Source organism: Lutra lutra, chromosome 2, assembly GCF_902655055.1.
Source record: "Lutra lutra chromosome 2, mLutLut1.2, whole genome shotgun sequence".
NCBI classification, from domain to species: domain Eukaryota; kingdom Metazoa; phylum Chordata; class Mammalia; order Carnivora; family Mustelidae; genus Lutra; species Lutra lutra.
In genome coordinates this window covers 137,253,545-137,279,622 of record NC_062279.1, presented here as the reverse complement: position 1 = coordinate 137,279,622, position 26,078 = coordinate 137,253,545, and the positions used below count along the sequence as shown (strand labels likewise).

Below are 26,078 nucleotides of genomic sequence, written 5' to 3'. Positions count from 1 at the left end.
GCCCCCGGGAATAGTGTTTGTGGCGTTCAGGCATTCGCTACCCTGAAGAGACAGAGCAGGAGACATCTGTTGTCAGCATGCTGATGAGAGGAAGCAAAGACTGACCATGCCTGTTCGCAGGGCTTTGGGTAGGGGGAGAGAAACGGAGGGAAAAGCTTGGGAGGACTACATGCTGTAAATGAAACTTACTTGCAGACTCTTCCGTTGTGGTCATTAGGAAGGAAATACCCAGAATCATAATTGCACTGGGGCAAATGGTCATTTTTTAAAAATTGACTCTAAAGTGTAATACAGAGACCCTTGTGTATTCCTGATATGAGCGTAAATAGGTTAAATCTTTCCAGAGGGCAATCTGGGAATACGTTCCAAAACAGGAGCCTTAAAAATATTCATGCTCAAAAAAAAAAAAAAAAAAAAAAAAAAAATTCATGCTCTTTGACACAGAACGCCTACTTCTAGGAAGTTATTCAAAGGAAGTAATCAGAGATACACACAAAGGTTTATGTACAAGACGGCTCGTTTCAGCATGATTTAAGCAGTAAAAAATTGAAAATGGCTTAAATGTCCAACAATAGACGATTGGTTAAATAAATACCACATCCATAACATGGAATAATATGATCCTTATTTTAGTTGACTGAGGACTTTGGAAGGATTAACCAAGTGATTCCCATTTTGGGGTAATGATTACCTGTGACTTGGTTTTTCCGGTTTTAGATTTTTCTTTGTTGCTTAAGCTTTCCGTGGTGGATAAATTTATAATCAAAAAGAAAAACAATTTTAAGGAAATATAAGAGCATGTTTACATTTCTAAATTGAAAAGCCACCCATTCACCATCATACCACAACTTTGTTTTGCATATTTGTATTTTTCACATTATACGCTTATTTAAGTTTTAACACAGTTCTAGTCATCAGGCTTATGTGATTTTTCTTTCTGCTTTTCAACTAACATTATAGCTCCATATTATACATCATCTATAATTTCATATTCATAAATTTATAACATCACTACATATTAATATCCAACACACAGTAGGTAATATCAAGTCTGCCTTGGGTGAAGAGGATTTCCATTAATGCCCACCCCAGCCCCTGAACAGAATTAATCATTCACCAGTTTGCTCATTGCATAATTCATTGTTTCCATATTTGTCTGCCTCCTGACGTAGGAGTTATTTTCGGGCAGGGCCCGGTGCCTGACACACACACAGTGTTTACTCAGTAAAGGTACACATGTGAACGGAAAGAGAGGTGGACCAACGGACAGACAGAAGAGGTGAACAGGGCTAGGATTTAATGATTTAATATCTATTTGGCTGGAATAGTAGCCTTGTAAACTTACTCATTCCGGCCTCAGCAAAGTGCGCAGGTGATGAGCATAAAAGGTCTGCCGTTGCCCTAACACATTTGTTAGTTATTCCGTGAAACCGTATTTTATCTTCCCAGCAAGTTGTTGACCCTGGGTTCTCAAGGCCTGTTTATAATAGCTCTGTTACCAGGTTCTAAAACTTGTCTTTCCCTTTTGGGTCACATTCCTTTCCAAATTCGGATCGATATCCATAAGCGCTGAAGTGCTCTTAGCAAAAATAATGAAGGAAACAAAAAAGAAAAGAACAAAGAAGGGAAGTCTGCTTGCCCGGTACAGAGTTTCTGTTTGGGATGAATGATGAAAAAGTTCTAGATAAGAGAAAATGTGGTGGTCGCACCGTGAATGTACTTTAAGCCACGGAACCGTACTTTCAAGAGTGATGAAAATTTTAAGTGTTATGTATATTTCACCACAATAAAAGAAAAAAGAACAAGGAGGGAAGGAAGGAGGGAAAGAGAAATGAAAGGAAAATAGAAATTGAGTCGGGTGGTGCCCACTCTTTCTATAAATCTGGTTTTTATTAGCTGAGCCCTTTCCTGAACAGGATTCGAGACTGCAGTAAGTCTTTTTGAAGACAGGAAGAATAAATTCCTCAGGTTTGTATTGTATCCTATTATCTTGACCTAGCAGATAGGACCAAAAAAAAAAAAAATCACCCAGCTGCAGAAACTTTGCCTCCCTGTCTTCTTTCTTCCTCTCAGCTCTTCCCATTGTCACCACGAGGAAGCAGCCGAGGACCAGGGAAGCATTAGTAGCCCGAAGAGCTCCAGTTATAAACGTAGAGGGTCCATTTTTTTTTCCCTTAAAATTATTGCCTGCCCCTAGCCTTTTTTCTTCTAGAATCAATCTAAAATCCTTTTGGTGGTAATCCTGTGTTCCTCTGAGTGGCCATGTTCCTTCTTATCTATACACACACTCTCTTGGAAGAAATATGTGCAACGCTCCATGGTAAAGATTTTTTCTATCATTTAGAAAAATACAAAAGGTTTTGCGTCAAGCTTGCTCTGAGTGAAGCCAAGAGAGAGAAGTCCCAGTTGCCCAGGCTTCTGGCGACCGGCAGCCCCTTTCTCCAGCCATTCCTCTCTTGGTTCCCAGAGAAGAGAGCAAGGACGGGTTGTCATCACTTACCCCTTTTCTGATGTACCATGTCTCACTGATCCCGAGATGCACACATTTACGTTTCTGAAATCATGGTGCGTCTTACAGCCAATAGCACGCCATAGCTGAATGGGAGCTTTCTTTCCTTCTAGAGGTACCTAATGTGTGAACGTACGCTTGGTGAAATACAGTATACGGGGAGAACTGAAAGATAGCCATCTGCAACATTTTCTCGACATCCTTGCAATCCCTACCTGCAAGGAATGTCAGAATTTGAATCCCTGGTCACACGCCAGGGAGAAGATACGTTGATTTCAGAGTCAGGCTGATAATTATGAGTCTCCGATTTCCGCTGCCGGGCCCAGACCACAGTGGCAGTAAATGCAGTACAGGCCTCCTTATGCGTGGGCTCCGTGGAGGGCTCTGCTTGAATGTGTACCTTTCTTTATCAAGGGGCTGTATTGTAACCTTGCATGCAGACACTGCACGAAGTAAGAATGGTTCCTTTGTGGACTGGAGGTCAAAGACGCCATTGTGATGCTGGGACTCGCTGTGGGCAAAATTGGGACCCAGGCTGGATTTCAATCGGGGTCTTCTCCTTCCCTCCTGCAAGGTGCAAGCCTCCCGAAGGTCCACCAAGCCTGCCCCATCCTGGATGTCACCACTTAGAACCTAAACGCTCTCCAGGTTAGGGGCCCTGCAGGCTTCAAGCACCCCAAGTGGTATGTTAAGCATCATAGTCATCTCCTAGAAAACTTAAACGCCCATGTGACTTTGTCATGTTGCGACAGAGGCCCCGGGAGCGAGTTTTTAAGAGGCATTGTGTTACCTGGCGAAGCGCACCTATGGGTCACTACCCACCCCACCTGCACTTGAGACTCGTGGTTTGCTCACTCCACGCGTCCTGTCCAGAGTCAGAGCCTGAAGACCGGGGGCTGGTCACCAGGTCTGAAAGTCTCTAACTCGGGGAAAAGAAGCGCTTGGACCTCTGGAGACAGTTCACCGGCTGTCCTGGATGGGAGGAAACACCCGCACTCCTACTGGATGTGGATGGACGACTATTTTCAACTAGGGCTGAAATGGGAAATGGGAAAGCAGAACAAAACCTCCTCTCACCCACCCCGGCTTAGAGAAGGAGCGGGGTGGGGGTGGGGCTGGCTAGTTACTGATGAAGCTGGAGGATGGGAAAGTCTAGGCGCAAATGTATCACCAACTTCTGAAATTCAAAATACAGTGGTCTCAGACCATTTCAAGGTAAAATATAAAAAGAGGTTAGCTGAACCTAAGGAGAGCCTACCTAGCTCTTTAAATGTATTTTTTTCCCTCCGCCTCACAGGGGAGACTTCTGCATTGAGGTCAGACAGCAGGAACAATGGAGGAGGGAATGCTACTGTGTCAGGTTTCATCACGTGATGTGATATGGTTTAGATACAGCGCCCTTGCTAACTCTCAGATTCAAAGAGGATTTAAGGCTTAATATCTCCAAGGAACAAAGGGGAAGAAAACCCAAAACGACCCCCAAAGGCCGTTTCGAGGGCCCGTCTGGTTTGCATTTTACTGCAGAGGCAGCAAATGCTGGACTATCTGCGGAAGGAGGACCAGTGACCCACCGCTTGGAAGGCCTCTCCTTCCCCCGGAACGATTGATTTTATTGGAGATGGAGAGTGACGCACAGGAGAGCATCTGTCTTAAGTTTCCGAAGCTTCTAATGCCACCCAGGAAGGGGCTGAGAAATGGTCACCCTCCTCTGTTTTTAGGGAGCTCTGGGAGGCACCTAGGAAATCTTAACCCTGCCTTCCCCTTCACTTAGCCTTGAAATAGCCTGTGGGCTCTGAACTCCCTTATCTTGGGGGACTGGAATTCTCACAGATGAATTCCGAAGCATTCTGCCACTCAGAGTTTCTTGAGTTTTTCACGGCTGTGTTTGGCATCCTATTGGCACTTTCCGGTACGCTCAAATTCACTGTCACTCTAGCGACATGAATAATCCATCCATATTAATGAAACGATAGCTGCTGTTCTCTTGCCATCTCTTTTCCTTTCCTTAAGCTGACTTGAAATACGTGAATCCCACTTCGGAGGCACGGGCAATGACTTTTTTTCTTGCTCACCCCCACCGTGGGGTGAGGGCGGGGGGACAAAGATAATGGGGGTCATGGTCATGCAAAATAACTGTAAAATAATTACCGCGTTGCTCAGAACTCTGTATTATTCATCCGGGTAGCGAGAGCGCCTGTTCAGTCGCACACTTGAGTGGCACCCTCACCAATTAGCACCGCGGCTGCGGGTCTGTGAATTGCATGTGAAAACAGAATTTGTCCAGCAGTGCTCATGCAAATTGTGCAACGCAAACGCGGACCCTGTGTCACGTCCTTTTCACGTGTCCTGACAGACTCATGTCTTCCCCAAATTTCTCTGGTCGGCGGTCCCCCTTTGACAATTACCAGAGCTCAGAAGCCGGAGGAAACAGCTCCTGTTGCTACGAGCACTAAGGTCGATGGTGAGCTTTACGAGCGAGCTATTCCCGTGGCTGCGTTTTGCCTCAAAAAACAATCCGATTTTCACGCAGATCTGCAAGAAAACAGATTAGGAGGGAAATGTATGCAAATATCTATGGTAATGCCATGAAAGCTATCACTTGGCCCCTTGGTGCTTAAGTAGCCATTTCTCTCATAGGGGAAACTTTTTTAGTTCTTTAGCATGAATGTATGTTTCATGTGTTAAAAATCTGCATTCATGCAAAGAAAAAAGAACTGAAAAGCAAAAGTGTTAGGACAAATATGAACTTGATCCTTATTTGTGTGTAATCAGGGTATATAATATCTCTGTAAATGTAGTAGCTAGACATTCATAATCCACCCTTTGTTTTTATTTTTTTTTTTAAGCTTTTATTTATTTATTTGACAAACAGAGATCACAAGCAGGCAGAGAGGCAGGCAGAGAAAGAGGAGGGGAAGCAGGCTCACCTGCTGAGCAGAGAGCCCTATGCAGAGCTTGATCCCAGGACCCTGGGATCATGACCTGAGCCGAAGGCAGAGGCTTAACCCACTGAGCCACCCAGGCATACCTGTTCTTCTTTAAATCTTTTCTTCCTCATTCTTTTTTTTTTTTTAAGATTTTATTTATTTATTTGACAGAGAGAAATTACAAGTAAGCAGAGAGGCAGGCAGAGAGAGAGAGGAGGAAGCAGGCTCCCTGCTGAGCAGAAAGCCCGATGTGGGGCTCGAACCCATGACCTGGGATCATGACCTGAGCCGAAGGCAGCGGCCCAACCCACTGAGCCACCCAGGTGCCCCTTCTTCCTCATTCTTGAGGAAGAAAATATTTGTTCCATTGGAGCTCTGTTGAAAACAGTGGGACTGTTCTCTGGTGAGTGTTTGGGGGGCCTAGAGAGGGAGGAGAAAGTACCCTCTGGAGCTTCAAGGGCTCAGGCAGTCACAGATCATTCCCCCAGTCTGTTGGCCAGGGACGCAGGATCAGAAGTGGTGTGCGCACAAAGGGAGACCCCCAAGAGACGCTCTCTTCTGAGGCCAGCCCATCAGAGCCGGGGTGAGTTTCACAGGCTTGGAAAACGACTGCCTGCAAAATAGCCTGCGAAATAGCCGGTCAGGTTCTTCCCCACCCTCCTCAAGCCACAACCTCAGGAGCAGGCCCCTGAAATGTTCAGCATTCCAAGCTGCATTCAAACTGAAAGAAAAACAAGAAGTTTCGCTCTAAGAGCATCTTTGTTCTTCACCTCCGATTCAAACATCTAGACCACAGAAAGCAGCACTTTGGATAAGACGGTCTCCGAGCCACACGTCATCCTGTGCTGGGGGCAGGGATGGAGGTTCCTGCCCACCAGGGACTTTTCTTGGACTTTTCTCAGCCTAATTCTCCGGCAGCAGCACCCTGCTCCCTCAGGTCCAGTCATTTCCATTTATGTATTTTGCTCTCCGCTCTCCCGGCGTCCTGTTTTTGCTGTTACAAAGCAGATATCCTTTCCCCAGTGGTTTTGACCTGACTTCCATCCCTCCCAGTTTCCAGCTCCTCCTCCTGGTACTCAAGTCCTTGGTAGTGGTCTGAGGGGTGGCCCTCTTTCTGGGGAGCCCACACGAGGAAAGTGATAAGTATCAAGTCACAGCGTGACCAGCACTGGAAACTCTAACCTGGAATGTGTCTCTTCTTGGGGCCCAGGGGCCATAAACCTCACTTCCTAAGGATATGCTTCTCCATCAGCCCCCAGACAGCGAAGGTCAAGGATGGAAGCACTCTTCAGAGGCTTCCGAGTAGGGGGAAGCCAGTGTCCCCCAGGCCGGCGTTGCTGGGAGTTCCTTCTGCCATTCCTAACAGCGGCCATCCCCCTGGCGTGTGCATTCTGAAGCTGCTCTTTTGAGACGTCAGTAATTATCTTATATGTCCAAGAAATGAGTAGCAAAGCAGGATCTCTAAAAGTTCCTGCCCCCAAATCGATTCTCTTAACAGATATACAAACCCTGCAAGGAAAAAGTCCCTGTCTAAGAGGGGAAGGAGTTGCCCTGTGCTCTATACCCTCCCCACTTCTTGTCCCCCAAACTCCCAAATTACATTTGCTTTCACCACCACACAGAAGTATGGATTAAGTTTTAAGGTTTAAATGGATTTTCTTTTTTTTTTTTTTCTGAACCTACTCACTCTTCTTTCAGATTGTCAGGAGCTTAGGAAATATGTTATTTAAGGATTGATTTCCCTGCACAGTGGAAGGCAGGGCATTCCTCTTTTCTTGCCCCTTTGCTTCTCCCCAGAACATAGGCTGAACCGGCTGAGGGCTACACAGACTCAGTTGGTCCAGAAGCCACTGCTGCTGGCCTTGGGCCGCCAAGTAAAATGGGCAACGGACAGCCCAGAATTCCTTTAGATGAACAGAGACGAGAGCTGTCCCTCGGTCAGGACAGCAGACGCCAACCTCCCCCTCCTATCCCCACTTTCCCTGGGCCTTTTATTACCTTTACTTGGTCAAAGGAGGAAAGCAATCTGTCTCTCTTCTACTTGTTTAATAAAAGAAAACATAATCATAGTTTGACACATTACTTTTGGTGGATGCACAGAAAGAATATCCTAGATTAGAAAAGGAGAGAGGAGGAGGGGTGGGGAGGCAAAAGGAAAACAAATTGGCTGCCTGCAGAGGTCCAGTGTCAGACGTCAGAGGAATCTTGTTCCTTCAGACGCTGTGGGAAAGACCATGGCAACGAGGGGCCCAGAGAGTGAGAGAGACAGATGGGGAGATTTGCAGCCCCTCCCTCAGATTAAAGACAGAACAAATAGGTGAAGCAATCCATTTTCCAGAGCCCGGTGGTAATTTCAGAGTGCTGCAGACCAGAATATCGGCTTCTCCTCCGTATTGTCTCAATAAGAGGTAGGAAGATTTTCAAAGAGAAGATTTTTGTATTCGTTCGGAGAAGACACCTGGTTTCCCAGGCACTGATAAAAAGCATGCTTTCACCCGGAGCCGCCAAATGTATCCTTCAGTCATGCATTTTCAGTGGCCTCGCTGGTTTTGTAGTAATGAACTGTTTTGTTAGAAATTATTTTCACTGTCGTCTCCAGTTTGGATTTTAAATATTGGCGTTATAAATGCAATATTAACGATCTTATGAAACTATATCACACAAACAAGATGTAGCCTGAAGAACGAGAGTGGTTTTCTGCCTGTTTTTCAAATCTACTAGAGAATTTACACCGAGGAAATACTTAGGTATCACACTTGTTTTGAATTCTACTTGTCATTTTTAAGCCCTATACCTGAGGACCATCTCATGTTCATTATTCCTTGTCAGGTCTTCTTGAAAAGAGTTAAAAATGCTTAGCAGGAAGTAGAAAGTTGGGAGAACAAGTAGTGAAGGAAGCACAGAAATGAGAAGGTTTCTTCTTCTCAAAAAAGTTTTGGTCCTATTTCCTGTCATTGTCTGGCATCTTCTCCTCAGCCCCAGAATATATTGTTAAGGCTTGGAAAATATTCAAGGCATACGCCTACTGTCCTACTCCCAGTTCAAAGCCAGGTGGTATACTGTATTTGCATTTAAATAAATTCAGTTGTGAAAAAGGAGGGAGGACAAAGAAAACTGGAATCACTCGCGCCTGGTTTTTAGGCAGGGATCGCATTCTTGGGCCAGATTTCCAGTGGCAGATTTCTGTGAGGGCAGAGTGAGAGTAAGACAAGCGTGAACAGGAAGAAGTGAGAACCACGTGAACAGGAAGAAGTGAGAACCACTGGACCAGGGCGCGACCCCAGGCACTGCATACGGTGAAGGTCCTGAATTTCTCTTCTTGCCGAAACACACCTTGCAGTCTGTTTGCCTCGTCGCTCCAGAGTTCCCACAGTCAGTCACCAAGTCTCGGCCACCTTCCCCTCACCTCCTGGGTGGGTTACTCCAATGGCTGCCTCTCGACCCAGCCCCCCTCCTTTTCTCTCCTTACCCAGCCCCATTCCGATCCCTGCTTTACCCGACACTAGCTTAATTTTATGAAAGAGCTTTGATCATTTTATTCCCTTTAAGGGACTACTGTGGCTCCCCCTGGTTGGGTGGCGTGTCTGGGACCACATTCAGACCTGTCCAGGGCCAGACCACCAGCACAGCTTCTCTCCCACAAACCCTAGTGCACACCTCAGCTTGGAGCCTGGGCACAGATGCCTCCCTCCTGCTAGTGACTGCCCCTTCCTTCTCTCCACTCACTCGGATCCAAACCTACATCCATCGAGGCTCCTGGTCAAGTGTGCCCATGTCCATGAAGCTCTCACCAAGCAGAACCAGAGGATTTTAGGGCAGGAGGGATCTTAGAGATCACCTGGGCAGGTGTCGTCACTTGATAAGGGAGAATATGGAAGCTTGGAGATGTTCGGTGACTTGACCCAGGTCAACCAATCTCTGGAACCTATGTGTCCTCCGTTCTACCACCCCCTTTCTGCCATGTAACTGTGACCATCCCAGGTCTGACCACACTAATTTTATGGAACGCCTCTGCAACGAGAGCACATGCCACAGACTCACCTTTGATGAGCTGGAATCGTTTTCTAACTTTTCAATGAAGGGAAACCTTGTCTCTCCCCTGGGACTTCAGCATCCTACAGGACCAGGCCCTGGCGGCCCTTCTCTTAGATTCCAACCACAACACCTGCCATTGTGCTGGGGTGCCGGAGGCCCTTGGGAGTTCCCGGAGTCATCAAAGCATTTTTTTTAAGTGGGATGTTATGTCTGAATTGAAAGAAAACTTCAATGGCGAATTAGACATAATGTCCTAGTGCTCAGATTTCAGGTGGACAGTTTGTGGGGTGATGAGGGTGATGGATGCCTTTTCACCCCAGAGCAAAGCAAAGTTGCAAACACAACCCATACCTGGGGATTTTTATATTCGGTTACACAAGTCAGTTGTTACTCGTTTGCTTCATTTTGTTTATTCGTTTGTTTAGTTGTTTTACGGGGCCAAGTATTCTCTCAAGAACAACGGAAACTGAAAATGCCATTAAGGATGGGAGTACGAACAGCTTCCAGGGGAGGCGTAAGTCTCTACATTCTCGAACCAGGTTCCTGAACTTGCGTGAGGTTAGCAGCCTTGGCGCGATACATTTCACTGACCTGGGGACCCTTTCTTACCAGAGTCCTTCAGCAGAAAGTGAATCAGAATATTCCAGACCTTTCTAGGTTCCCACCTCGGGTGTGTGTGCATCTGCCTGCAGGATATACTTGGGCTCTGTCTCCAAGAAGCCTCTGGGGAGGTACTAAGAATGAGTGGGGCCCTGCTACGGCTCTGGATATTTCCACGGTGCTGCTGGCTGGGCTCTGAGGCACAGGGATGTCATGAGGTAACCCCCATGTTGTGAGGGAAGGATCGAGCCCCACATCCTGCTTCCTGCTCAGTGGGAAGCCTGCTTCTGCTTCTCCCTCTCCCTCTTCTTCTACCTATGTGTCGTGAGGTAACCCCCAGCACCCTGTGCGTGGGCATTGACTTCCTGGGGGCTTATGTTTACTAACTAATGAGGACTCGGTGACTCCTTCTTTCCTTGGCAATCCTCTACAACTACACCTAAAAAGGAATGAAAGATAGGCCCTGTCAGCCTTTTTTTACACGCTCCTAAATATGAATTAAGAGGTAGCGTTCACTGGGCCTTATATAGAAAGTAATCTTCAGGAAAAATTAAGTCCTGAGAACCTAAGGTAAATAAAGAAGGGAATCTCTCACGTGCTGGCTTTTCCTGTGTGTCACGTAACGGGAACCTGAGGCTGAGTTATGATTCAATTTAGAGGTCCATCCCCCCCACCTCCCCACTCCTCTAGTAGGTTTCCAGCCATTTATGTTTCTCCTCAGCTTCCAGAAAAGGTTCGGTTGACTCAGGAGGGATTTCATTGTAGCTGATTGAGAAATTGTCTAAAGATGGGGGAGGATAAAGAGGAGAAGAAGCCCAAAGGAGAAAGCAATCAGTTGGACCAAGGTGGAAGAAATTAAATATGCATATTAGGGAAATGGCCAAAGGTAAGGAAGACCAGAAATATGATCCTTCGTGCTGGGGAAACTTTCTCAGGTTGATAAATCCCCTGGGCAGCAGGTTGGTTCTTTTTTCTTCCTCTGGCATTAATCACCTGACCCTCCTGTTCTGATTTTACCCTCCTATAAGCAGTCAACCTGGAGAGAAGTGGCAGTTGGGAAAGCTCTTGGAGGAGGCACCTGCTTGTTGGGCGGGGGGGTGGGTGGTGGTGTTGCGTGTAGTCAGGGAGCTCAGCCAGCTCTGGGAAGAACAGAGGAGGGGAAGATGCAGTCAGCTAGCCAGAGGAAGAACTAGCACAAGAAACTTTGGGGAGCGGGGTAGGGGTGGGCACTTGAGGTGATACTATGATAAGGAGGTCAGACTTGGCCTTCACTCCTGACAGCAGGGAACAGGAAACAGTGATCCGTCCCAAGTGGTTAAGCAGAAATGGCGATGCTCTCGTGGAAATAAACGGCAAAGGATAATGGGCACATAACCCCCTTCTTAAAAGGTCTATATGCTGTTATCAACAGGAGTGGATTTATTCCTCACGAAAATGAAAGTTTCCCATAAACTTTACCATCATCCCAGGGTCTGATTCCATATTTAGCTCTCAGCTTTGTTTTTATCCCAAGCGAAAGGATATTTTCCTTGGTAAGGCTAAGGGAGCTGATCTGACCGTTAAGAAAAAAGAACATGGGAGCTGAGAATATCGGCCCTACTTAAAGTTTCTAATTTCCTCACGATTATTGATACTGGCATTAATGAGAGCAAACGCTGATGAGTACTTGTGGTATGCCGGGCGCTGTTGACTCACACTACCTGAACGAAGCTTTGCTAAAACGAGTGACAAGTTCAAGTTCGGTAGAGGATGATTTCGAGTCGTTTCCCGATTCCGCTCTCCAGGCTACGGCACATGTGAGGCAGGAGCCGGGAGCTGTGTTTACGACAGTGCAGGTACAATCGAGGAGAATGTCTGGGGCCCGTGTTTCTTCTAAGACGATTTTTATCCCAGTTTGTCCCCAGATCTTCTCAAGGTTAACAGAAGACCCTGGCCACTTCTTTTTCTTTGAGTCAGCAGATATATTTACAGAATGAAGAAAGGCCAATAGGGTTAAAAAAAAAATGTAATGTTTTTATTTTTAAAAATAGTGTGGTGTGGGGCGCCTGGGTGGCTCAGTGGGTTAAAGCCTCTACCTTCAGCTCAGGTCATGATCCCAGGGTCCTGGGATCGAGCCCCGCGGCGGGCTCTCTGCTCTGCGGGGAGCCTGCTTCCTCCCGTCTTTCTCCCTGCCTGCCTCTCTGCCTGCTTGTGATCTCTCTCTGTTTAAAAAAAAAAAAAAAAAAAAAAAAAAAAAAATAGTGTGGTGTTATTCTATCATTCACAAGATAAACATGGGACTTCTTAAGAATACTAACTCATAATGGACTTAGAGCAGTACGATCTGGCAACAGGGTACAACTTAGAAGCATAAAATTGGGGGTGCCTGGGTGGCTCAGTCCGTTAAGTGTCTGCCCTCCACGTAGGTCATGATCCCAGGGTCCTAAGATCGAGCCCCACATCCCGCTTCCTGCTCAGTGGGAAGCCTGCTTCTGCTTCTCCCTCTTCCTCTTCTGTCTGGCCGCTCTGCCTGCTTGTGCTGTATCAAATAAATAAATAAAATCTTTTTAAAAAAGGCATAAAATTGAAGGTATCTTTCAGTTCTGTCAGGGTTTCTCAATGACCCCATGTAAAACCTTGTGTGAGGAATACAGCTGACAATCTAAAACTCAAGGATCATTGAGGACGTAAGATCCAGGGTCCAAAGATACCCTCATCCCCGCCTGCCCATAAGGCCTCCCTGACCTTGGGGGAGCCCCTCTTCTAGACTTGCTTCCTTTGAGAACCTGGTTCTCAGCCAAAATCTCTAAATATGCGATGTTCCAACCCCAGATTTCTAAATGTTCCTCCTTTTGTTCCTACTTTGTCCTTCCCTCCCCAAAGTCCCGGCCTCCTCCAACCCCACCACTGCTGGCCAGGCTTCTGCCCTCAGGCGCGTGGCAAGGGCAGTGCTCCTCTCAGAGCCTCGGGGTGATCCCAGCTGGTTTGCACACAGACGGGTTCAGCAGCCCGCCGAAGAGGCCCACCAGCAGACCTTCCCTCTTCTGCGTCTCCTGGAGCCCGGAGAGCGGAGGGCCAAGCGCTGGCAGCTTTGTAGAGGGGCTCTTCCCAGGAGCTCAGAGCTGGTGTCCCTCCACCCTCCCAAGCTGCCAAGAGGATGGAGGAAGCGCCCGCCTCTGTTCGCAGCACGCCCTCCAACTCCGAGCCCTCCTTCCCTTGCTCCTGTCTTGTAGTGGTTGCAGCAGAGCGCTCCATTTGGCAGCATGATGGTGCTCGTCTATAAATGGAAACATTGGCCTGCCTCCCAGTATAACACAGGATAGGCCTCTGCATCAGTTATGCAATCTTTGCTGTGATGACTTCATCAGAAAGTGAGGGAGGCAATAAAAGAGAAAAGGTACAGTTGGGGGGAACAGTAGCTCCAGAGAAAAACTCTTCCCAGCAGCTCCGCCGAAGACAGCTGAGACTCCTTCCTCCCCCTCTCTATTTTTAAATCCAGGGAAGAAAGGCAGAAAATATTGGTGGGGGGAACACCCAAATTCCTGGAGCAGCTGTCAAACCCCTTGCAGCCCATGTGTCCTTCAGGCCACTAGGACGTGGGCAGATGCTGTGCCCGCCTCTGTGGGGCAGGTCTGGCCGCCCCTGGGGCTGTGGTCTTCTTACAGACCCCTCGGAGAAGACAACAGGTAAAGGCAAACAATGGTGGCCTTTCACTTGTCTCTGGAGTTCAAGATAGAGGCACCTGGTTCTGGCCACGCTCTGGAGAAAAACCACAGACAGCAGGATGGTGCAGCCCAGATAGTCTTGTCCGGGTGAATTGGAGAATTCTCGGAAGACAGTGAGTGCCTGTCAGGGCCTTCTCTGGGACAGGGGAGCTCTCCGTGGAAGCCATGAATAGCTGGCCCAGTGGCCGAGCCTGTAGCTAAACCCGGTTTGTTCGTGTTCATGCCATGTCCGGGTCTTGAGAGCAGAACTGGTACTTAAGCCTGTCTACAGCACACTCCACAGCATAAGGTGGGCTCCGGGGGAAGTAGTCGCGGGCCCCGACACAACCAGCGCCCCTCTTGAACTCATTACGTTCCATCCACGTCTGTTTAGACGAAGTGTGCTTAATAAGGGAGGGGGGATTATAGTTTAATGAATCCTTTAAATGTTGACCATTGACGCTACTTTTAATTTTTGCTACTCCAAATCCCTCAAGCTATTCCAGATCAATCTTGGTACAAAGCTATGACTATTTCCATGAGATGGGTCCTTAGAAATAGAGTTTCAGGGTCCGCTCTAGTCAGTGTTTGATCACTCTGTCCCTCTACTCTGGAATCCATTCCCCTCCTGCTGCTAGAGCCACTCTGAGACGTCACTTCTGATAAGCCTTCATTCCCCTCCCCAGGCACGACCAGTCAGGTGCTCTCACGGCTAGTCTCAGTGCTCTAGTGCCTTCTTGTAGAAGGCTCGGGGACCTGCCTTGTGCTTTCTTCTCTGCAAAGACGCCATCACTGCCTAGAAACTAGGGAAGCCTCCATGTTCATCAGAACTTTGGAATCCTTGGGGCGCCTGGGTGGCTCAGTGGGTTAAAGCCTCTGCCTTCCGCTTAGGTCATGATCCCAGGTCCTAGGATCAAGCCCTGATTCTGGCTCTCTGCTCAGCGGGGAGCCTGCTCCCCTACCCCACCCCGCCCTCTGCCTGCCTCTCTGCCTACTTGTGATCTCTGTCAAATAAATAAATAACATCTTACCAAAAAAAAAAAAAAAAACAACTTTGGAATCCTTGAAAACAAGAAGCCTTTTTTCTTTTCCTTTTCTTTGTGTCTCTTTTTTCTATTTTTTTGACTAAAGACTTTATTTTTTAGAGCATATTTTAAAATATAATATTCAGTAATATTTTCATAATAGAAAATCTGAAAAGTCATAAAAGTAAAAATCACTTATAATCCTTGTCTGACATGATTATTCTGTGAATACTGTTTTAGAAACTGCTTCCCTCCCCTTCTTCACTCTATATTGTAAGTTTTTCTCTGTGTGATTAGACAGCCTCAGAAGGCATGATTTTTATTGGCTGCCTAGTATTCATGGTATGGATGTACATAGTTTATTGAATCAAGCTCCTTTTGTTGCACACTAATGAACTTTTAACCAATTTAGAGTTGCTTTGGTGGTAGATTTAATCACAACAAAGGGATCAAAAGGACTCTATAATTTACATCAAAGGCAGAGGAAAAGCATAACTCTCCAAGTTGTGTTTCCACTGGAGGGACCTATGGTGACTATGTTCAAAGCACTGATAAGGACAAATGGTATTTTTGTTGTTCTTACCCCCAAGTCAGTCCTTGAAAGCCTGGCCTTCTGTGGTGGATGCATCTAGTCTCAGGCTGGATTGCCAGCTTTAACCCTTTCCTTCATCTTCATTGGAGGGTCCTTTCCTGTAGACTGGAGAAGCCATCCATTTTTTTTTTTTTCCCCTCTCCAGTCATACCTGATACTGGTTTAGGCCATGACTTCACTGTCAATGTAGTCAGGTCAGTTCAGCAAGCATTTACTCTGTGGCAACTGTGGACCTAGCTCCCTGCTAGATGCTGGAAGAGACTCGTATAGATTTTACGGGCCTGGCAGATATATTGCCATAACGATGTCATTTCTCCAGAAAACTGTAACTCGTAAGCATTTGGAAGGCTGGAACTTTCTACTCCCCTTTCTTACTTAGAAACAGGGGTACAATCACGTATGGAACATTACCATGACTGTGGTAACTGTGTTATTGTATACAAAGGGAAAAGCTGGGGGAAATATAAAAACACATCAAAATATTAACATGGTTGCCTCTGAGTGTTTAAAACAAATATTGCTTTTCTTGTTATTTACACTTTTATGGAATGTTTCAAATATTCTCCATGATCGGGGTGGGGGGGGTGGGAATCAGCAATACATTTATTTTTTTAAGTGGTTAAATGAGTAGAAACTCCCATTCTGCTCATTGAGAACCTGGAAAGAAAGCCAAGTTTAAAGTCTTAGTGCTCATTGTTTTAGGAGCTAAGCTAGAAATAGAAACACAGCTTTTTCCTTACCCTGACTTTGTAGGGCTACACGATCAAGAGGTTAAAACAGTAACAGTAATAATAGCAAGCTGCTTGTTAAGTGGTCCAGAGGGCCAGCCACTGGGCCTATGATGGAACTATGTTCCTACCCAGACCTGGTGGGTTCATCTAACGTAAACTGCTCCTTCTTTAAGGTTGAACGAAGAACTTTGCTGAACCCATGTAGCAGGCTTACCACTGTGCCTCAAGTCACTGCCATTTCAGTGATAAGTTTCCTAAATTGGTAAACTGCCTCAGAACTTAATCATCATGGGGACACAGCCATCACAGATCAGAAAACAAACATTTTATCCAACCTTCTTCAATAATCTGCAGAAACAGAGGGTTATATACAGGATGGGCCCTGTTGGGGCTCTGCTGGCAATATATTGTAAGTAATTCTTCAGACCCACAGTGAAAAATTATTCTGGACAAGGACAAAGAAAATCTAAAAGGAGCCACCATCCTGAAACCAAGCAAGCATCTGCCCTGACACTTGATCAACTTCAAAGAGAATTCTAAGGTTTTATTTTATTTTGTTTCTTCCTTCCACTTACGGTTGAATGGTCTAATCTTATGCCCTTTCTTTAAATGTCAAAGTTGATACCACAAAGGCATCCTAATTTTGGGTATCAAGCAACATATAAAAAATGATGCATATTTTTATGCTCTTTCAGCCTCGCCCTTTGATCCCTGTAGAGATTCTACCTTTTTATTCTATGCCCATTCCTCTCTACCCCCTACCCCCTTCCCACTTCTCTTTACTCCACAGCGCTCTTGGGTGGTCTGCTCAATTTAGACCAGATGTATGTTATAGTCAATGGAAAAGTGAGAATCCCAGACACCACCACCAGCTGTGGATCATCAGACAATTTCCTTAACCTTTCAAAGACTTGGGGTTTTTTAATCAACCAAATGTGTTTAATTATGCAGGTGAAGGCATCCAGTAGGTGCCCTATAAGTGTCACTGGTCTTCTTCCATTATTGCTTCTGGTCTCTGTGTTTGAAGAACACATTTCCCAACAGAGGGAACTCTCCTCAAAGCTCTCCATAGTTCTATCTTATATCAGACCAGGAGATGGGAAGTCCAGTGATGTCTGTGCTTCCTGCCTGAGCAAAGGAATTCAGTGGCCTCACCCCTTCCTCAATCTTGGCTGCTGCTCAGCCCCACAGCAGACTTGCAGGAGGACTGGCCTTCCTGGAAGAATCATGGCCATGGGGTCCTTCCAGAATTCTTTATTCTTTGCATTGCATTGCATCCTTTGCATTGCATGAGCAGCCCTCTGAAAGTTTAAGAGTTTTTTTTCCAAATGCTGAAGAATTTGCAGTAAAAACCTAAACAAAGTCTGACTTGCTTTTGAAAGTGCAAGACTGCTTTTGCAATCTAAATCAGGGCCCAGAGAGTTCAGATGCCCCAGGAGTACTATTTGCCCCTTGATCCTCAAACTGGTGGGGCATCATAAACATACCTGGAGGGCATGTTAAAGCACTTCCAGAGGTTCTGATTCAGTAGGCCCGGGGTGGGGCCTGAGAATTTGTATTTCTAACAAGCTCTAACAAGGTAATGCTAATGCTGTAGATCCTGGAACCCCACTTTCAGAACCTCTGACTGAATTTAGCCCATTATTTAGCCCAAACTGGAAGTGGGAGAGGTGTGAGCATCTTCTTAACCATTTTCTTTCTGTAACTCACCTCCAAAGTTTCCACTGGTCAAGGGAGGAGTTTTATGAATATGATCTTCATTTGAGGAGGTGGGGACTGAAACCGAGATTTCAGATGACTTCCCAGAGCCTCAGAATGCCCGTTCACCACCCTGAGCCTCTGGGAATCACAGCCAGACGCGTCCATCAGGCTGCAGTGGGTGTCAGATTCATCCTATGCTGCCCTCTGACATAGAACTGCTGAACTCTTTCCCACCAAGTGTGATGTTCTGCGTGAAACGTTAGCTTCCACCTTTGAAAAGACTTCCTTCTTCTGAAATTTGAAACTTGAATAGTGTCTTTGCAGGAAAAAGCCTCTAGATACTGGTGACGGGTTGGACATAGGAGTCTCTCGATATATAGAATCTAGGCAGAATTCCGTTTGGGCTGGAGATTGATTTTTTTTTTTTTTAATTACTTGATCCAGTTCAGTGTGTGAAAAGCAAAGATTTGTTTTCTGGGACATCCATTTTATTATTTTTACTTTTTCCTACATGAACAACCCTCCTCTCTCCTCGCCTGCCCTCCACACCCATTTCCTTCCTGGCCCCGGCACGCACAGTGTGCGGGGAACCCGGGCAATGCGCCCCCGGAGCGCGCCCGGCTCACCCGCTCAGCAGCAGCGCGCGCCGGCCAAGGGCCTCCGCGGCCCCCGTGCGACTCGCCCGCGCCCCGGGACCGCCTCGTCGGTTTCTTTGTTAGAGACGCCTGCGCTGAGAGGTATCTTCGGGCCTGCCGCCCCGCTCCTGACTTCTTAGAGCCCCCTAAGGACTTGTAAGCATATAGGATCGAGTCAAGAGGCTAAATTACGCCCCAGGGGACTTTTTAAGTAAAATCCTAAATTTCATTTAGGCTGTTCGTAGGCCATGTGATTGCAAAGACTCTGAGCCCGGGCCGCCCAGAGCGCCGCCTTCCCGCGCCGGCTTTGTGCAGCCTGGGCTGCGGGGAACTCTGCCCCTCTCGGACCGTCAGCCCCGGGGGCTGGTGTACGCCACTCGCCCTCCCCTCTCCCGGCGCCTCCGCACCCCCACCCCCATCTCCTCCCGCTCCCAGCCCTTCCGTTTCCTTCTCCGGCCTCCCCACCCCGACCTGAAAGCTCCCTCCCCTCGGGCTGCAAGGAAAGTCGGTAATAAGAAACTAGTTCGGTGTCAGTCGGAGAGAGGGGGGAGATAACCCCAGAGATACACGGCAATGGAGAGAGAACTCATTTTGTGTAAAGAGGGCCTCGAGTCACCAGGGAATTCCTGGATTGTCTCAGGCTGTCGTGTGTGATGTCCATCACGCCGTGCGAACACCATCTGCTCGGTATTATGCTCTCAGTTGCCAGGCTACCTGCTGTACGCAGTAACACTTGACTGCCTGGCTCCACGTTCGCCGCGTCCGCCCAGACGCGCGGGGCGGGGGCCGGGGGGCGGCGCGGGGGGTGGGGGGAAGGAACAGGAGTCCTGATTAAGCCATCTGGGGGGCGGGGGGGAGAGCGCCGCGCGGGCGGAGCTGGGGCTGCCAGGCGGAGCGCCGGGCTGACACCACCATCTGCTGGGGCAGGCGGAGAACAGCAGCTGCTCCTTGTTCCTCCGACGAGGACCGCCTGGAAAAGGCTGAAGCCGGGGCGTCCTCGAGGTCCCCGCGCGCCCCCAAGTCCCGGCCCCACGGCCCCCGACTCTACGGGCAGCCTTTCGTGAGCCCCCTGCCCGGAGCCGGCGCTCTTTGGGTTGGCCGCCAGCCACCCCGGCCCCTCTCACCCAAACACTACGCTTGTTCTTGAAAACACTTAAGAGAAATGAAGCTTCGCCACGCACAGATTTATAAATAAACAGCTGGCTGCTCTGGGGAGATATTTTTACCACAGCTGTTTTTTTGAAGTAGAAAACTGCCTCTTCGGAGGAGGCAGGGCGTTTTTTTACACCTCCTACCTCTCTCCAGCCCTTAGAAAAATCGCTAAGATCTTCTCCCTGGAGAAGAAGCTAGGTAAAATGGGTTCATTGCTTCTGGTTTGTTCCCCCTCCCTTTCTCTTACTGAAGAGTGCGAAGGTTTGGGGAGTAATGAGGGTCTACGTAGCCAATTGCATTTCTGAGGGGAAGCTACTGGCAAGGCAAGGGAGGTCGCTGGGCAGGGGGCGGGGTGGAGAACGAGCCGGTAATTAAAACTAAAAATACTGCATCATTTGGCTTCAAGGCATTACATTTCTCTGACGAAAGCTCAGCCTGGTTTTCTCTAATTGCACACGCAGTGTGTGTCCTCCTTAGAAACAAGAGCGGTGGCCTGAAATCCTGAAATTCGACAGACTATTGCTCATTAAGCCCTCTTAGACTGGAGGTTAAAAGCTGCCATGTAATATGAAACAGTTAATGGCCTCAGCCAGCTCCATTTGTAAGGCAAGCCTCACACTTTGGAATACACACTTGAGGCTGGGGCTCTAGGTGTCACTCACCCGCTGCTGAATGCATCAGAGCTTGTTGAGAAAGACCTAGATTCACCCATGTTTGATGTTTCATAGGGAAGGCAAGCCTTGAAAATGCACGTGGCCCTCCCGTCCCTAGGTCTATAGGTCTTCTGCAAGAAAGCCCAAGGCAAAGCCTTTGGGAGGGAATCATTTGGAGAAATGCATAATCCTGGGAAGTAATACCCTAACTATCTCTTTGGGGAGTTTTCTTTTTTTTTTTTTCCTCTTTTTTTTTTTTGTCCCCACTGTGCTTTTGAAGTATTTCTTTTCCCCCAGGAAGACAGGGGCCAAAAGTGGCTGGGTGTATCTACATCACCATCTCATTTGCCTCTCCCTTACTTCCAGGGTGGAGAAAAGGCCAGGAAAGCAACTGGTGACTACTTACCAGTTCTGAGCATGTGCCCCAGCTACCCAGGCCTGCTCACCCAGGAAGAGAATATCTCAAAGTGCCCAAAGATAAACAGGGCCAGCCCAGACCAGCCCTGTCCTAAAACTAGCTGAAGCAAACTTTATCTTCCCTTGGGTCACATTTTTTTTTTTTTCTAGCTTTCTCCTTATCAAAATTTGAAAATATCAAATATACTGAAATTTACACGGGGTTGGGGGGGGGGACAAACAAAGCCCTGTGTTCTGTATTTTTGCTGATTGATTAGCTGTTTCTACTTCAGTGTGAGTTCATTTGTTGAAGTGTTAAGTCAATCAGCCATTTGTTTCTAAAGGTGGCAAGAAGCAGCTTTATCCCATTGGAAGAAAGGACTTGGAAACAGGAAGCAAATACTGGGGGGAAAGGGGGAGACTCTGAAATATCTTGATGGCCTGCAGGGGTCAGGACTAAAGGAAACTTTGTGGTAGCATAAAGGTTCTTGGCATTTTTCAGTGTAAGTTCTTTTTCACATAAATATTTCACAGCTGTCTACCTAATAATTGACTACCGAGAAAATATACAAAGACAAAAAGGGTTTTGCAGCAACACTTACATTTGAAAAATAGAACACAGTACACTTATGGGAGACATACTGTATATTTAGTCTGCAAGCAATTCTTGGGCATACACTTGGCACTAGTGACCTGCAGTCTGGGAAGGGCCTGTGCTAGTAGAAGGAATACTAAATTTAGACCCCAGGTCAGTGTTCTGATTCTGTTCTTTCCGATTCTTCCTTCGGCTAAGTGTGACCTGGGCTACCGCACTAACTCCCCAGGACTTCTTGGTCTCTTGTTCCCAGGCCAAGAGGAGTAATGGTTTTTCATTTTGCTTGTGTCGTTTGTGTCAGTGGAGGGTGAGAGGAAGAGCAGCTGAAGATGTGGTTAACGTATCTCGCTACAGGAAAGAGAAGCACGAGTGGCTGAGCACCACACCACAGAAGGAAGGTCCACCAGCCCAGGCTGTGGGGAATCTAATCCAGGACTGGGTCTGTAGGAGAGTCAGAGATCAAACTCAACTGTATGTTTTGAGAGGACAGTGCCAGCCTGATTGACTATATCTGTACCAAAGAGCAAAACAGAAGTAGGAAAAAATATTAAAACCCAGTTTGGAGACAAAAATATTTAAATAACTATAGAGTTATTTGTATTCATTTCTTACTATTTTGGCCTCATGATGGTCCCGCACCCTGTGACTGGGTATGTCCTTACATGTGTGCCCATTTAATTTGTGTTCATCTCAGACATCAGATCCTCTGTGTTGAGATTACTTGAAACTTGAATGAGTTAAAAGGAACATTTCTGCAGAGTAGTCTGACCATACATGCCATTACCAGGTGCACTTGGTAGATGAACAAGAAAGGAACTATCTAGAAGCCGAATCTTATGGTCACCTACCAACTCTGCCCATCAGCTATTTTTCCCTGGTCTACACTGTCTGGCTGTTATGGGCTTCCCCTCTGAAAACATCTTCTAAGTAGTCACTAGATTCTGTGGGTAGTTTTCTACCACTTAACTTCCTACTCCTTAAGAACCAATCCTTACAAGTTGCCATCGTTTGACTGAGACAATTGTAGAATCAAAAGACCCAAATCAACCCCCACATTTTAAGTTGTCCCAGACATAGGAGGCTTGGTTCTATTTTGAAAGATGTCGGGAGATTGCGTAGCTTTGTTCAGTGTAACACATTCCCAGTTCTCACCATCAACAACTCCCACTAGCAGGATTTTTTTTTTTTTTTACATATAGCAAAGCTTTCTAGTGTTGCAATTAATTAGAATTCCATCGAATAGTAGATCTTTTGATTAATAAATTCCAGAATTCTTCTGTAAATGTCTTTCCTGCTAACTTAGAAGAAGTCCATTTAGGCCAGGTGGGCAGTGAAGGTTAGGAGGTAAGGTCAGGGGGCGCCTGGGTGGCTCAGTGCATTAAGCCTCTGCCTTGGGCCCAGGTCATGATCTCAGGGTCCTGGGATCGAGCCCCACATTGGGCTCTGCTCAGCAAGGAGCCAGCTTTCCCCTCTCTCTCTGCCTGCTGCTCTGCCTTCTTATGATCTCTGTCAAATAAATAAAATCTTAAAAAAAAAAAAAAAAAAGGAGGTAAGGTCAGTCTATCTCATTCCAGACTCAAGGTGAGCCCAGCCTGAGGTCTTCATCCCTTTCCTTTGGAGGAAAGCAGAATGCTAACTGATTATCTGGCCTTTGTCCTTTAATCAGTCCCATCCAAAAGAGACTGGACTTGCTCTCAGACATCTCAGAGCCATCCTGTATTACTGTCCCCCTGCACCTCTCCAGTTCCACCATGGTAAGGCCAGATTTGAGGATTCCTGTGTTTCTGTGGAATAGAATGTGTGCCACTGGAGACCCCTCGGGTCCACAAGCAGAGGCCTCTGCCCCATGCTTCCTTTCAAATATGAAATCTGTGCTTTCTCTCATCTTCCTGTCCTCCCAGGAGCAGCACCCAGTTGGACTCCCCCGGACCACAGGCCCCATGCAGTCCTCGGTGCCCCCAGGCTCAAGCGGCATGGTGTCCGGAGCCAGTGCCGCGGGTCCCGGCTTCCTTGGCAGCCAGCCCCAAGCAGCCATCATGAAGCAGATGCTCATGGATCAGCGGGCCCAGCTGATGGAGCAACAGAAGCAACAGTTCCTGCGGGAGCAAAGGCAGCAGCAGCAGCAGCAACAGCAGCAGCAACAGCAGCAGCAGCAGATTCTGGCCGAGCAGGTAACATGATGCGTTTATTCAGTGCCTGGTGTCTGCAGGAGAGTTCCAGTTCCCCTCCTTCGTCAAGGTAGTCACAGTCCAGCATTTTCCAGGATCACAGAAGAACCTGCAGAATTTAGACCTTTCAATTAGTTAGGCTTTTTCTTAGAATGAATGAGTTTGTTCTTAAAAGACAGGCTTCAGCCATCAATTTGAAGGCCCATTTGGCCAGAGACATTTCTTTCTATTCAAGCCTGACTCCTTTTCTTCCGGTGTCTGGTACGGGGTCTGCACCATCAGAGTGGGGGTTGGGAGGCTGCCTCACATTCTTCATAAACGCTAATATTTCTAACATGAAGAGAAAAAGAAAATAACTCAGAGAACTTTGTTTCTTGAAGGAAAATGTCAGGAGGAGGGATTGAGGAGAATTCTACAGAATTGGTCATGAACAATGGGACAGGAACAATAGAAGAAGAATAGGACCCACAGAACTACCTGGAAACCTGAACTCAGGGTCACAGAAAGGGTGCAAACTTAAGAAAATTCCCAACAGCTTTAAAACAGCTGAAGAAATCTTTGAGTTAAAGGAAGGGCTAACACAAATAAAGCCTTACCTTGGGTATCTTTGTCCACCCTTGCCATATAATTCCTCCAGCTTTGAAAGAAAGCCTTCCCTGAAAGCGAGCAGCTTCTGTAGGTTTCAGTGTGTTTTGTTTTTCAAGATGCCCATGCCTGATTCAGTATTATCCCAGGAAAGGCCTGAGGCCTTCCAAAAGAGATCCTTAGCTGGCTCCTGGTGGGGGGTGGGGGTCTATCCAGGGCAGCTCTCTCTGATTAGTGGAGGTAGGTGTGAGGTTGTCATATGAGGCTTAGAGCCCAAAGGGGTTCTCACCTCACAGTTCCCCTTCCAGAATGTTCCTAATACAATCAAAATTTTGGAATTTTATCAAGCATCTTTCACACACACACACACACACACACTCACACACACAGTGCTGTGTGGGACGCAGACATGTTGAGGTCCCTACTAAGAGCAGCGGTTCAGAGTAACACCAGTCATCCCCCAAATAGAAAAATTGTACTGTTGAGCACAGTTCACTTATGTTCCCTTCTCTGCTTTTGTTCCTGAGCAGCTGTGTAATTATCTCTCTTTTTACCAAGGTCAGTCAGCCGCCTGGCAGCTCTTGTACAAACAAACCTCTATCCCTCTCACCCTACATAAGGTGTGTGACAAGGAACCATGCTAATATCTCTCAGGCAGTGATAAATGGAGCTGCTGAGGGGAAGCTGGGCTGTGTAAATCCTCTCCTCAGCCAATCCCAGGAAGTTTCAGGTGCGCCTGCTATTTGGAGCGATGGCCTTTGATGTGTATGCCGTGACCAAGGCACAGATAGGAGCCGGGGTAACTGGGCGGAATGCCGCTGGGCCAGCCAGGGGTGTCCCACTCGGCAAGGGCAGCCACACCTCAGGGAACAAGGAGGGAGGCAAAAGAGTGGAAGAAGAAGAGCTGCCACAGGAGGCTGGCCAGACGAGGCGCTGAGAGAACAGGGCACCCCTCAGAACCCAGGACACACAGAGATACAGGCCCCTTGGAAAAGATGGGGGAATGCGTGTGATTCCTTAGCACATTGTGGAAACCAAGCCATGAAGAGGGACCAAGGAAAGGACAGTTTTACTCAGACTCAAAATGTGGCCCATCTTTTGCTTGTGGTGTCATTTTGGAAAAACCTTTCACCCCCTCTCTTCATCTGCCAGTTTAGGGTTAATAATCTCCCAGCCTTTCTCCTGTAACTGCTTTAGGGATCACATGGAATCAAGCATGTAAAAGCCTTTGAAAACTGCACGTGGGGTGGGGGCAGTCACATGACCCTGGTGTCACAAAACTTGACCTGAGGGCTGCGGCCCCGGGTGCGAGCCCTCCAGTGGGACTAGTCCAGCTGCAAAGCTGGGAGCATGCTCAGAAACAAGTCCCGGAGACGGTGCTGATCAGTGCAGGCCTCCGAGGGGTCGACAGGTGCTGAGCTCTCAGCTTTTTGTTTTGAGAATGAATACTGCCCTGTCCATGCCTGGCTGACTTTCTGGGGCTCTGCCACAGCAGTGAAAGTGTCCTGAGTATTTCAGTCCTGAAAGCAGAGTATTAGAGATCCTGGGATTTCCTGAAGGGACATGTGAGGGGAAAAACAGAAGGATTTGGGATCATGCCTATCTTTGGGAACTTTAAAATGATTCTAGTGGATTTAAGAATCAGAGCGGAGCAGGTTGAAAGCGGGTGTGAGTTAACGTTTAATCCCTTATTCTCGAAGAGCAAGGAGCAGGTCACCTCTCTTCCGTTCATAAAGGCTTCACAGAACCTAGACTTTTAGACCTGAAAAAAATACTGGTGATTAGGATGGCTTTTGTTTTTTACCTGTGGGGAAACTGAGGCCAGGGAGCTCATGGAAGAAGTCATGGCAGAGCTAGAGAGGCAGGGACTAGAACAGAAGCCCTACCCCCACCCCACCCCAGGCCACCCCGGGCTTGTTCGGCACCAGGACACTTAAATTCTTACATAATATGAGAAGTTTGGCCGAGGAGAAGCTTTTAAGTGCTCAGTTTATTCCCAATAATGCCCTTCTATTGCTGCCTTAAAGATTAGCCCGGTTTCTTGTCTACACTTCATCTACACAATTAATTAATTTCAACACTTTGTGCAAA

General features: G+C 47.3%; 1 protein-coding gene across 3 annotated transcripts in view; it reads left to right on the top strand.

The window, feature by feature from the left end:
* Positions 1–26,078, top strand: part of MAML3 (mastermind like transcriptional coactivator 3) — a 408,594-nt gene that overhangs the window by 371,378 nt on the left and 11,138 nt on the right. For all 3 annotated transcript variants that reach the window (XM_047718483.1, XM_047718482.1, XM_047718484.1), the window contains exon 3: positions 23,136–23,405. In XM_047718483.1, coding sequence (XP_047574439.1) covers positions 23,136–23,405 — 270 coding nt within the window. The remainder of the gene's footprint in view (positions 1–23,135; positions 23,406–26,078) is intronic.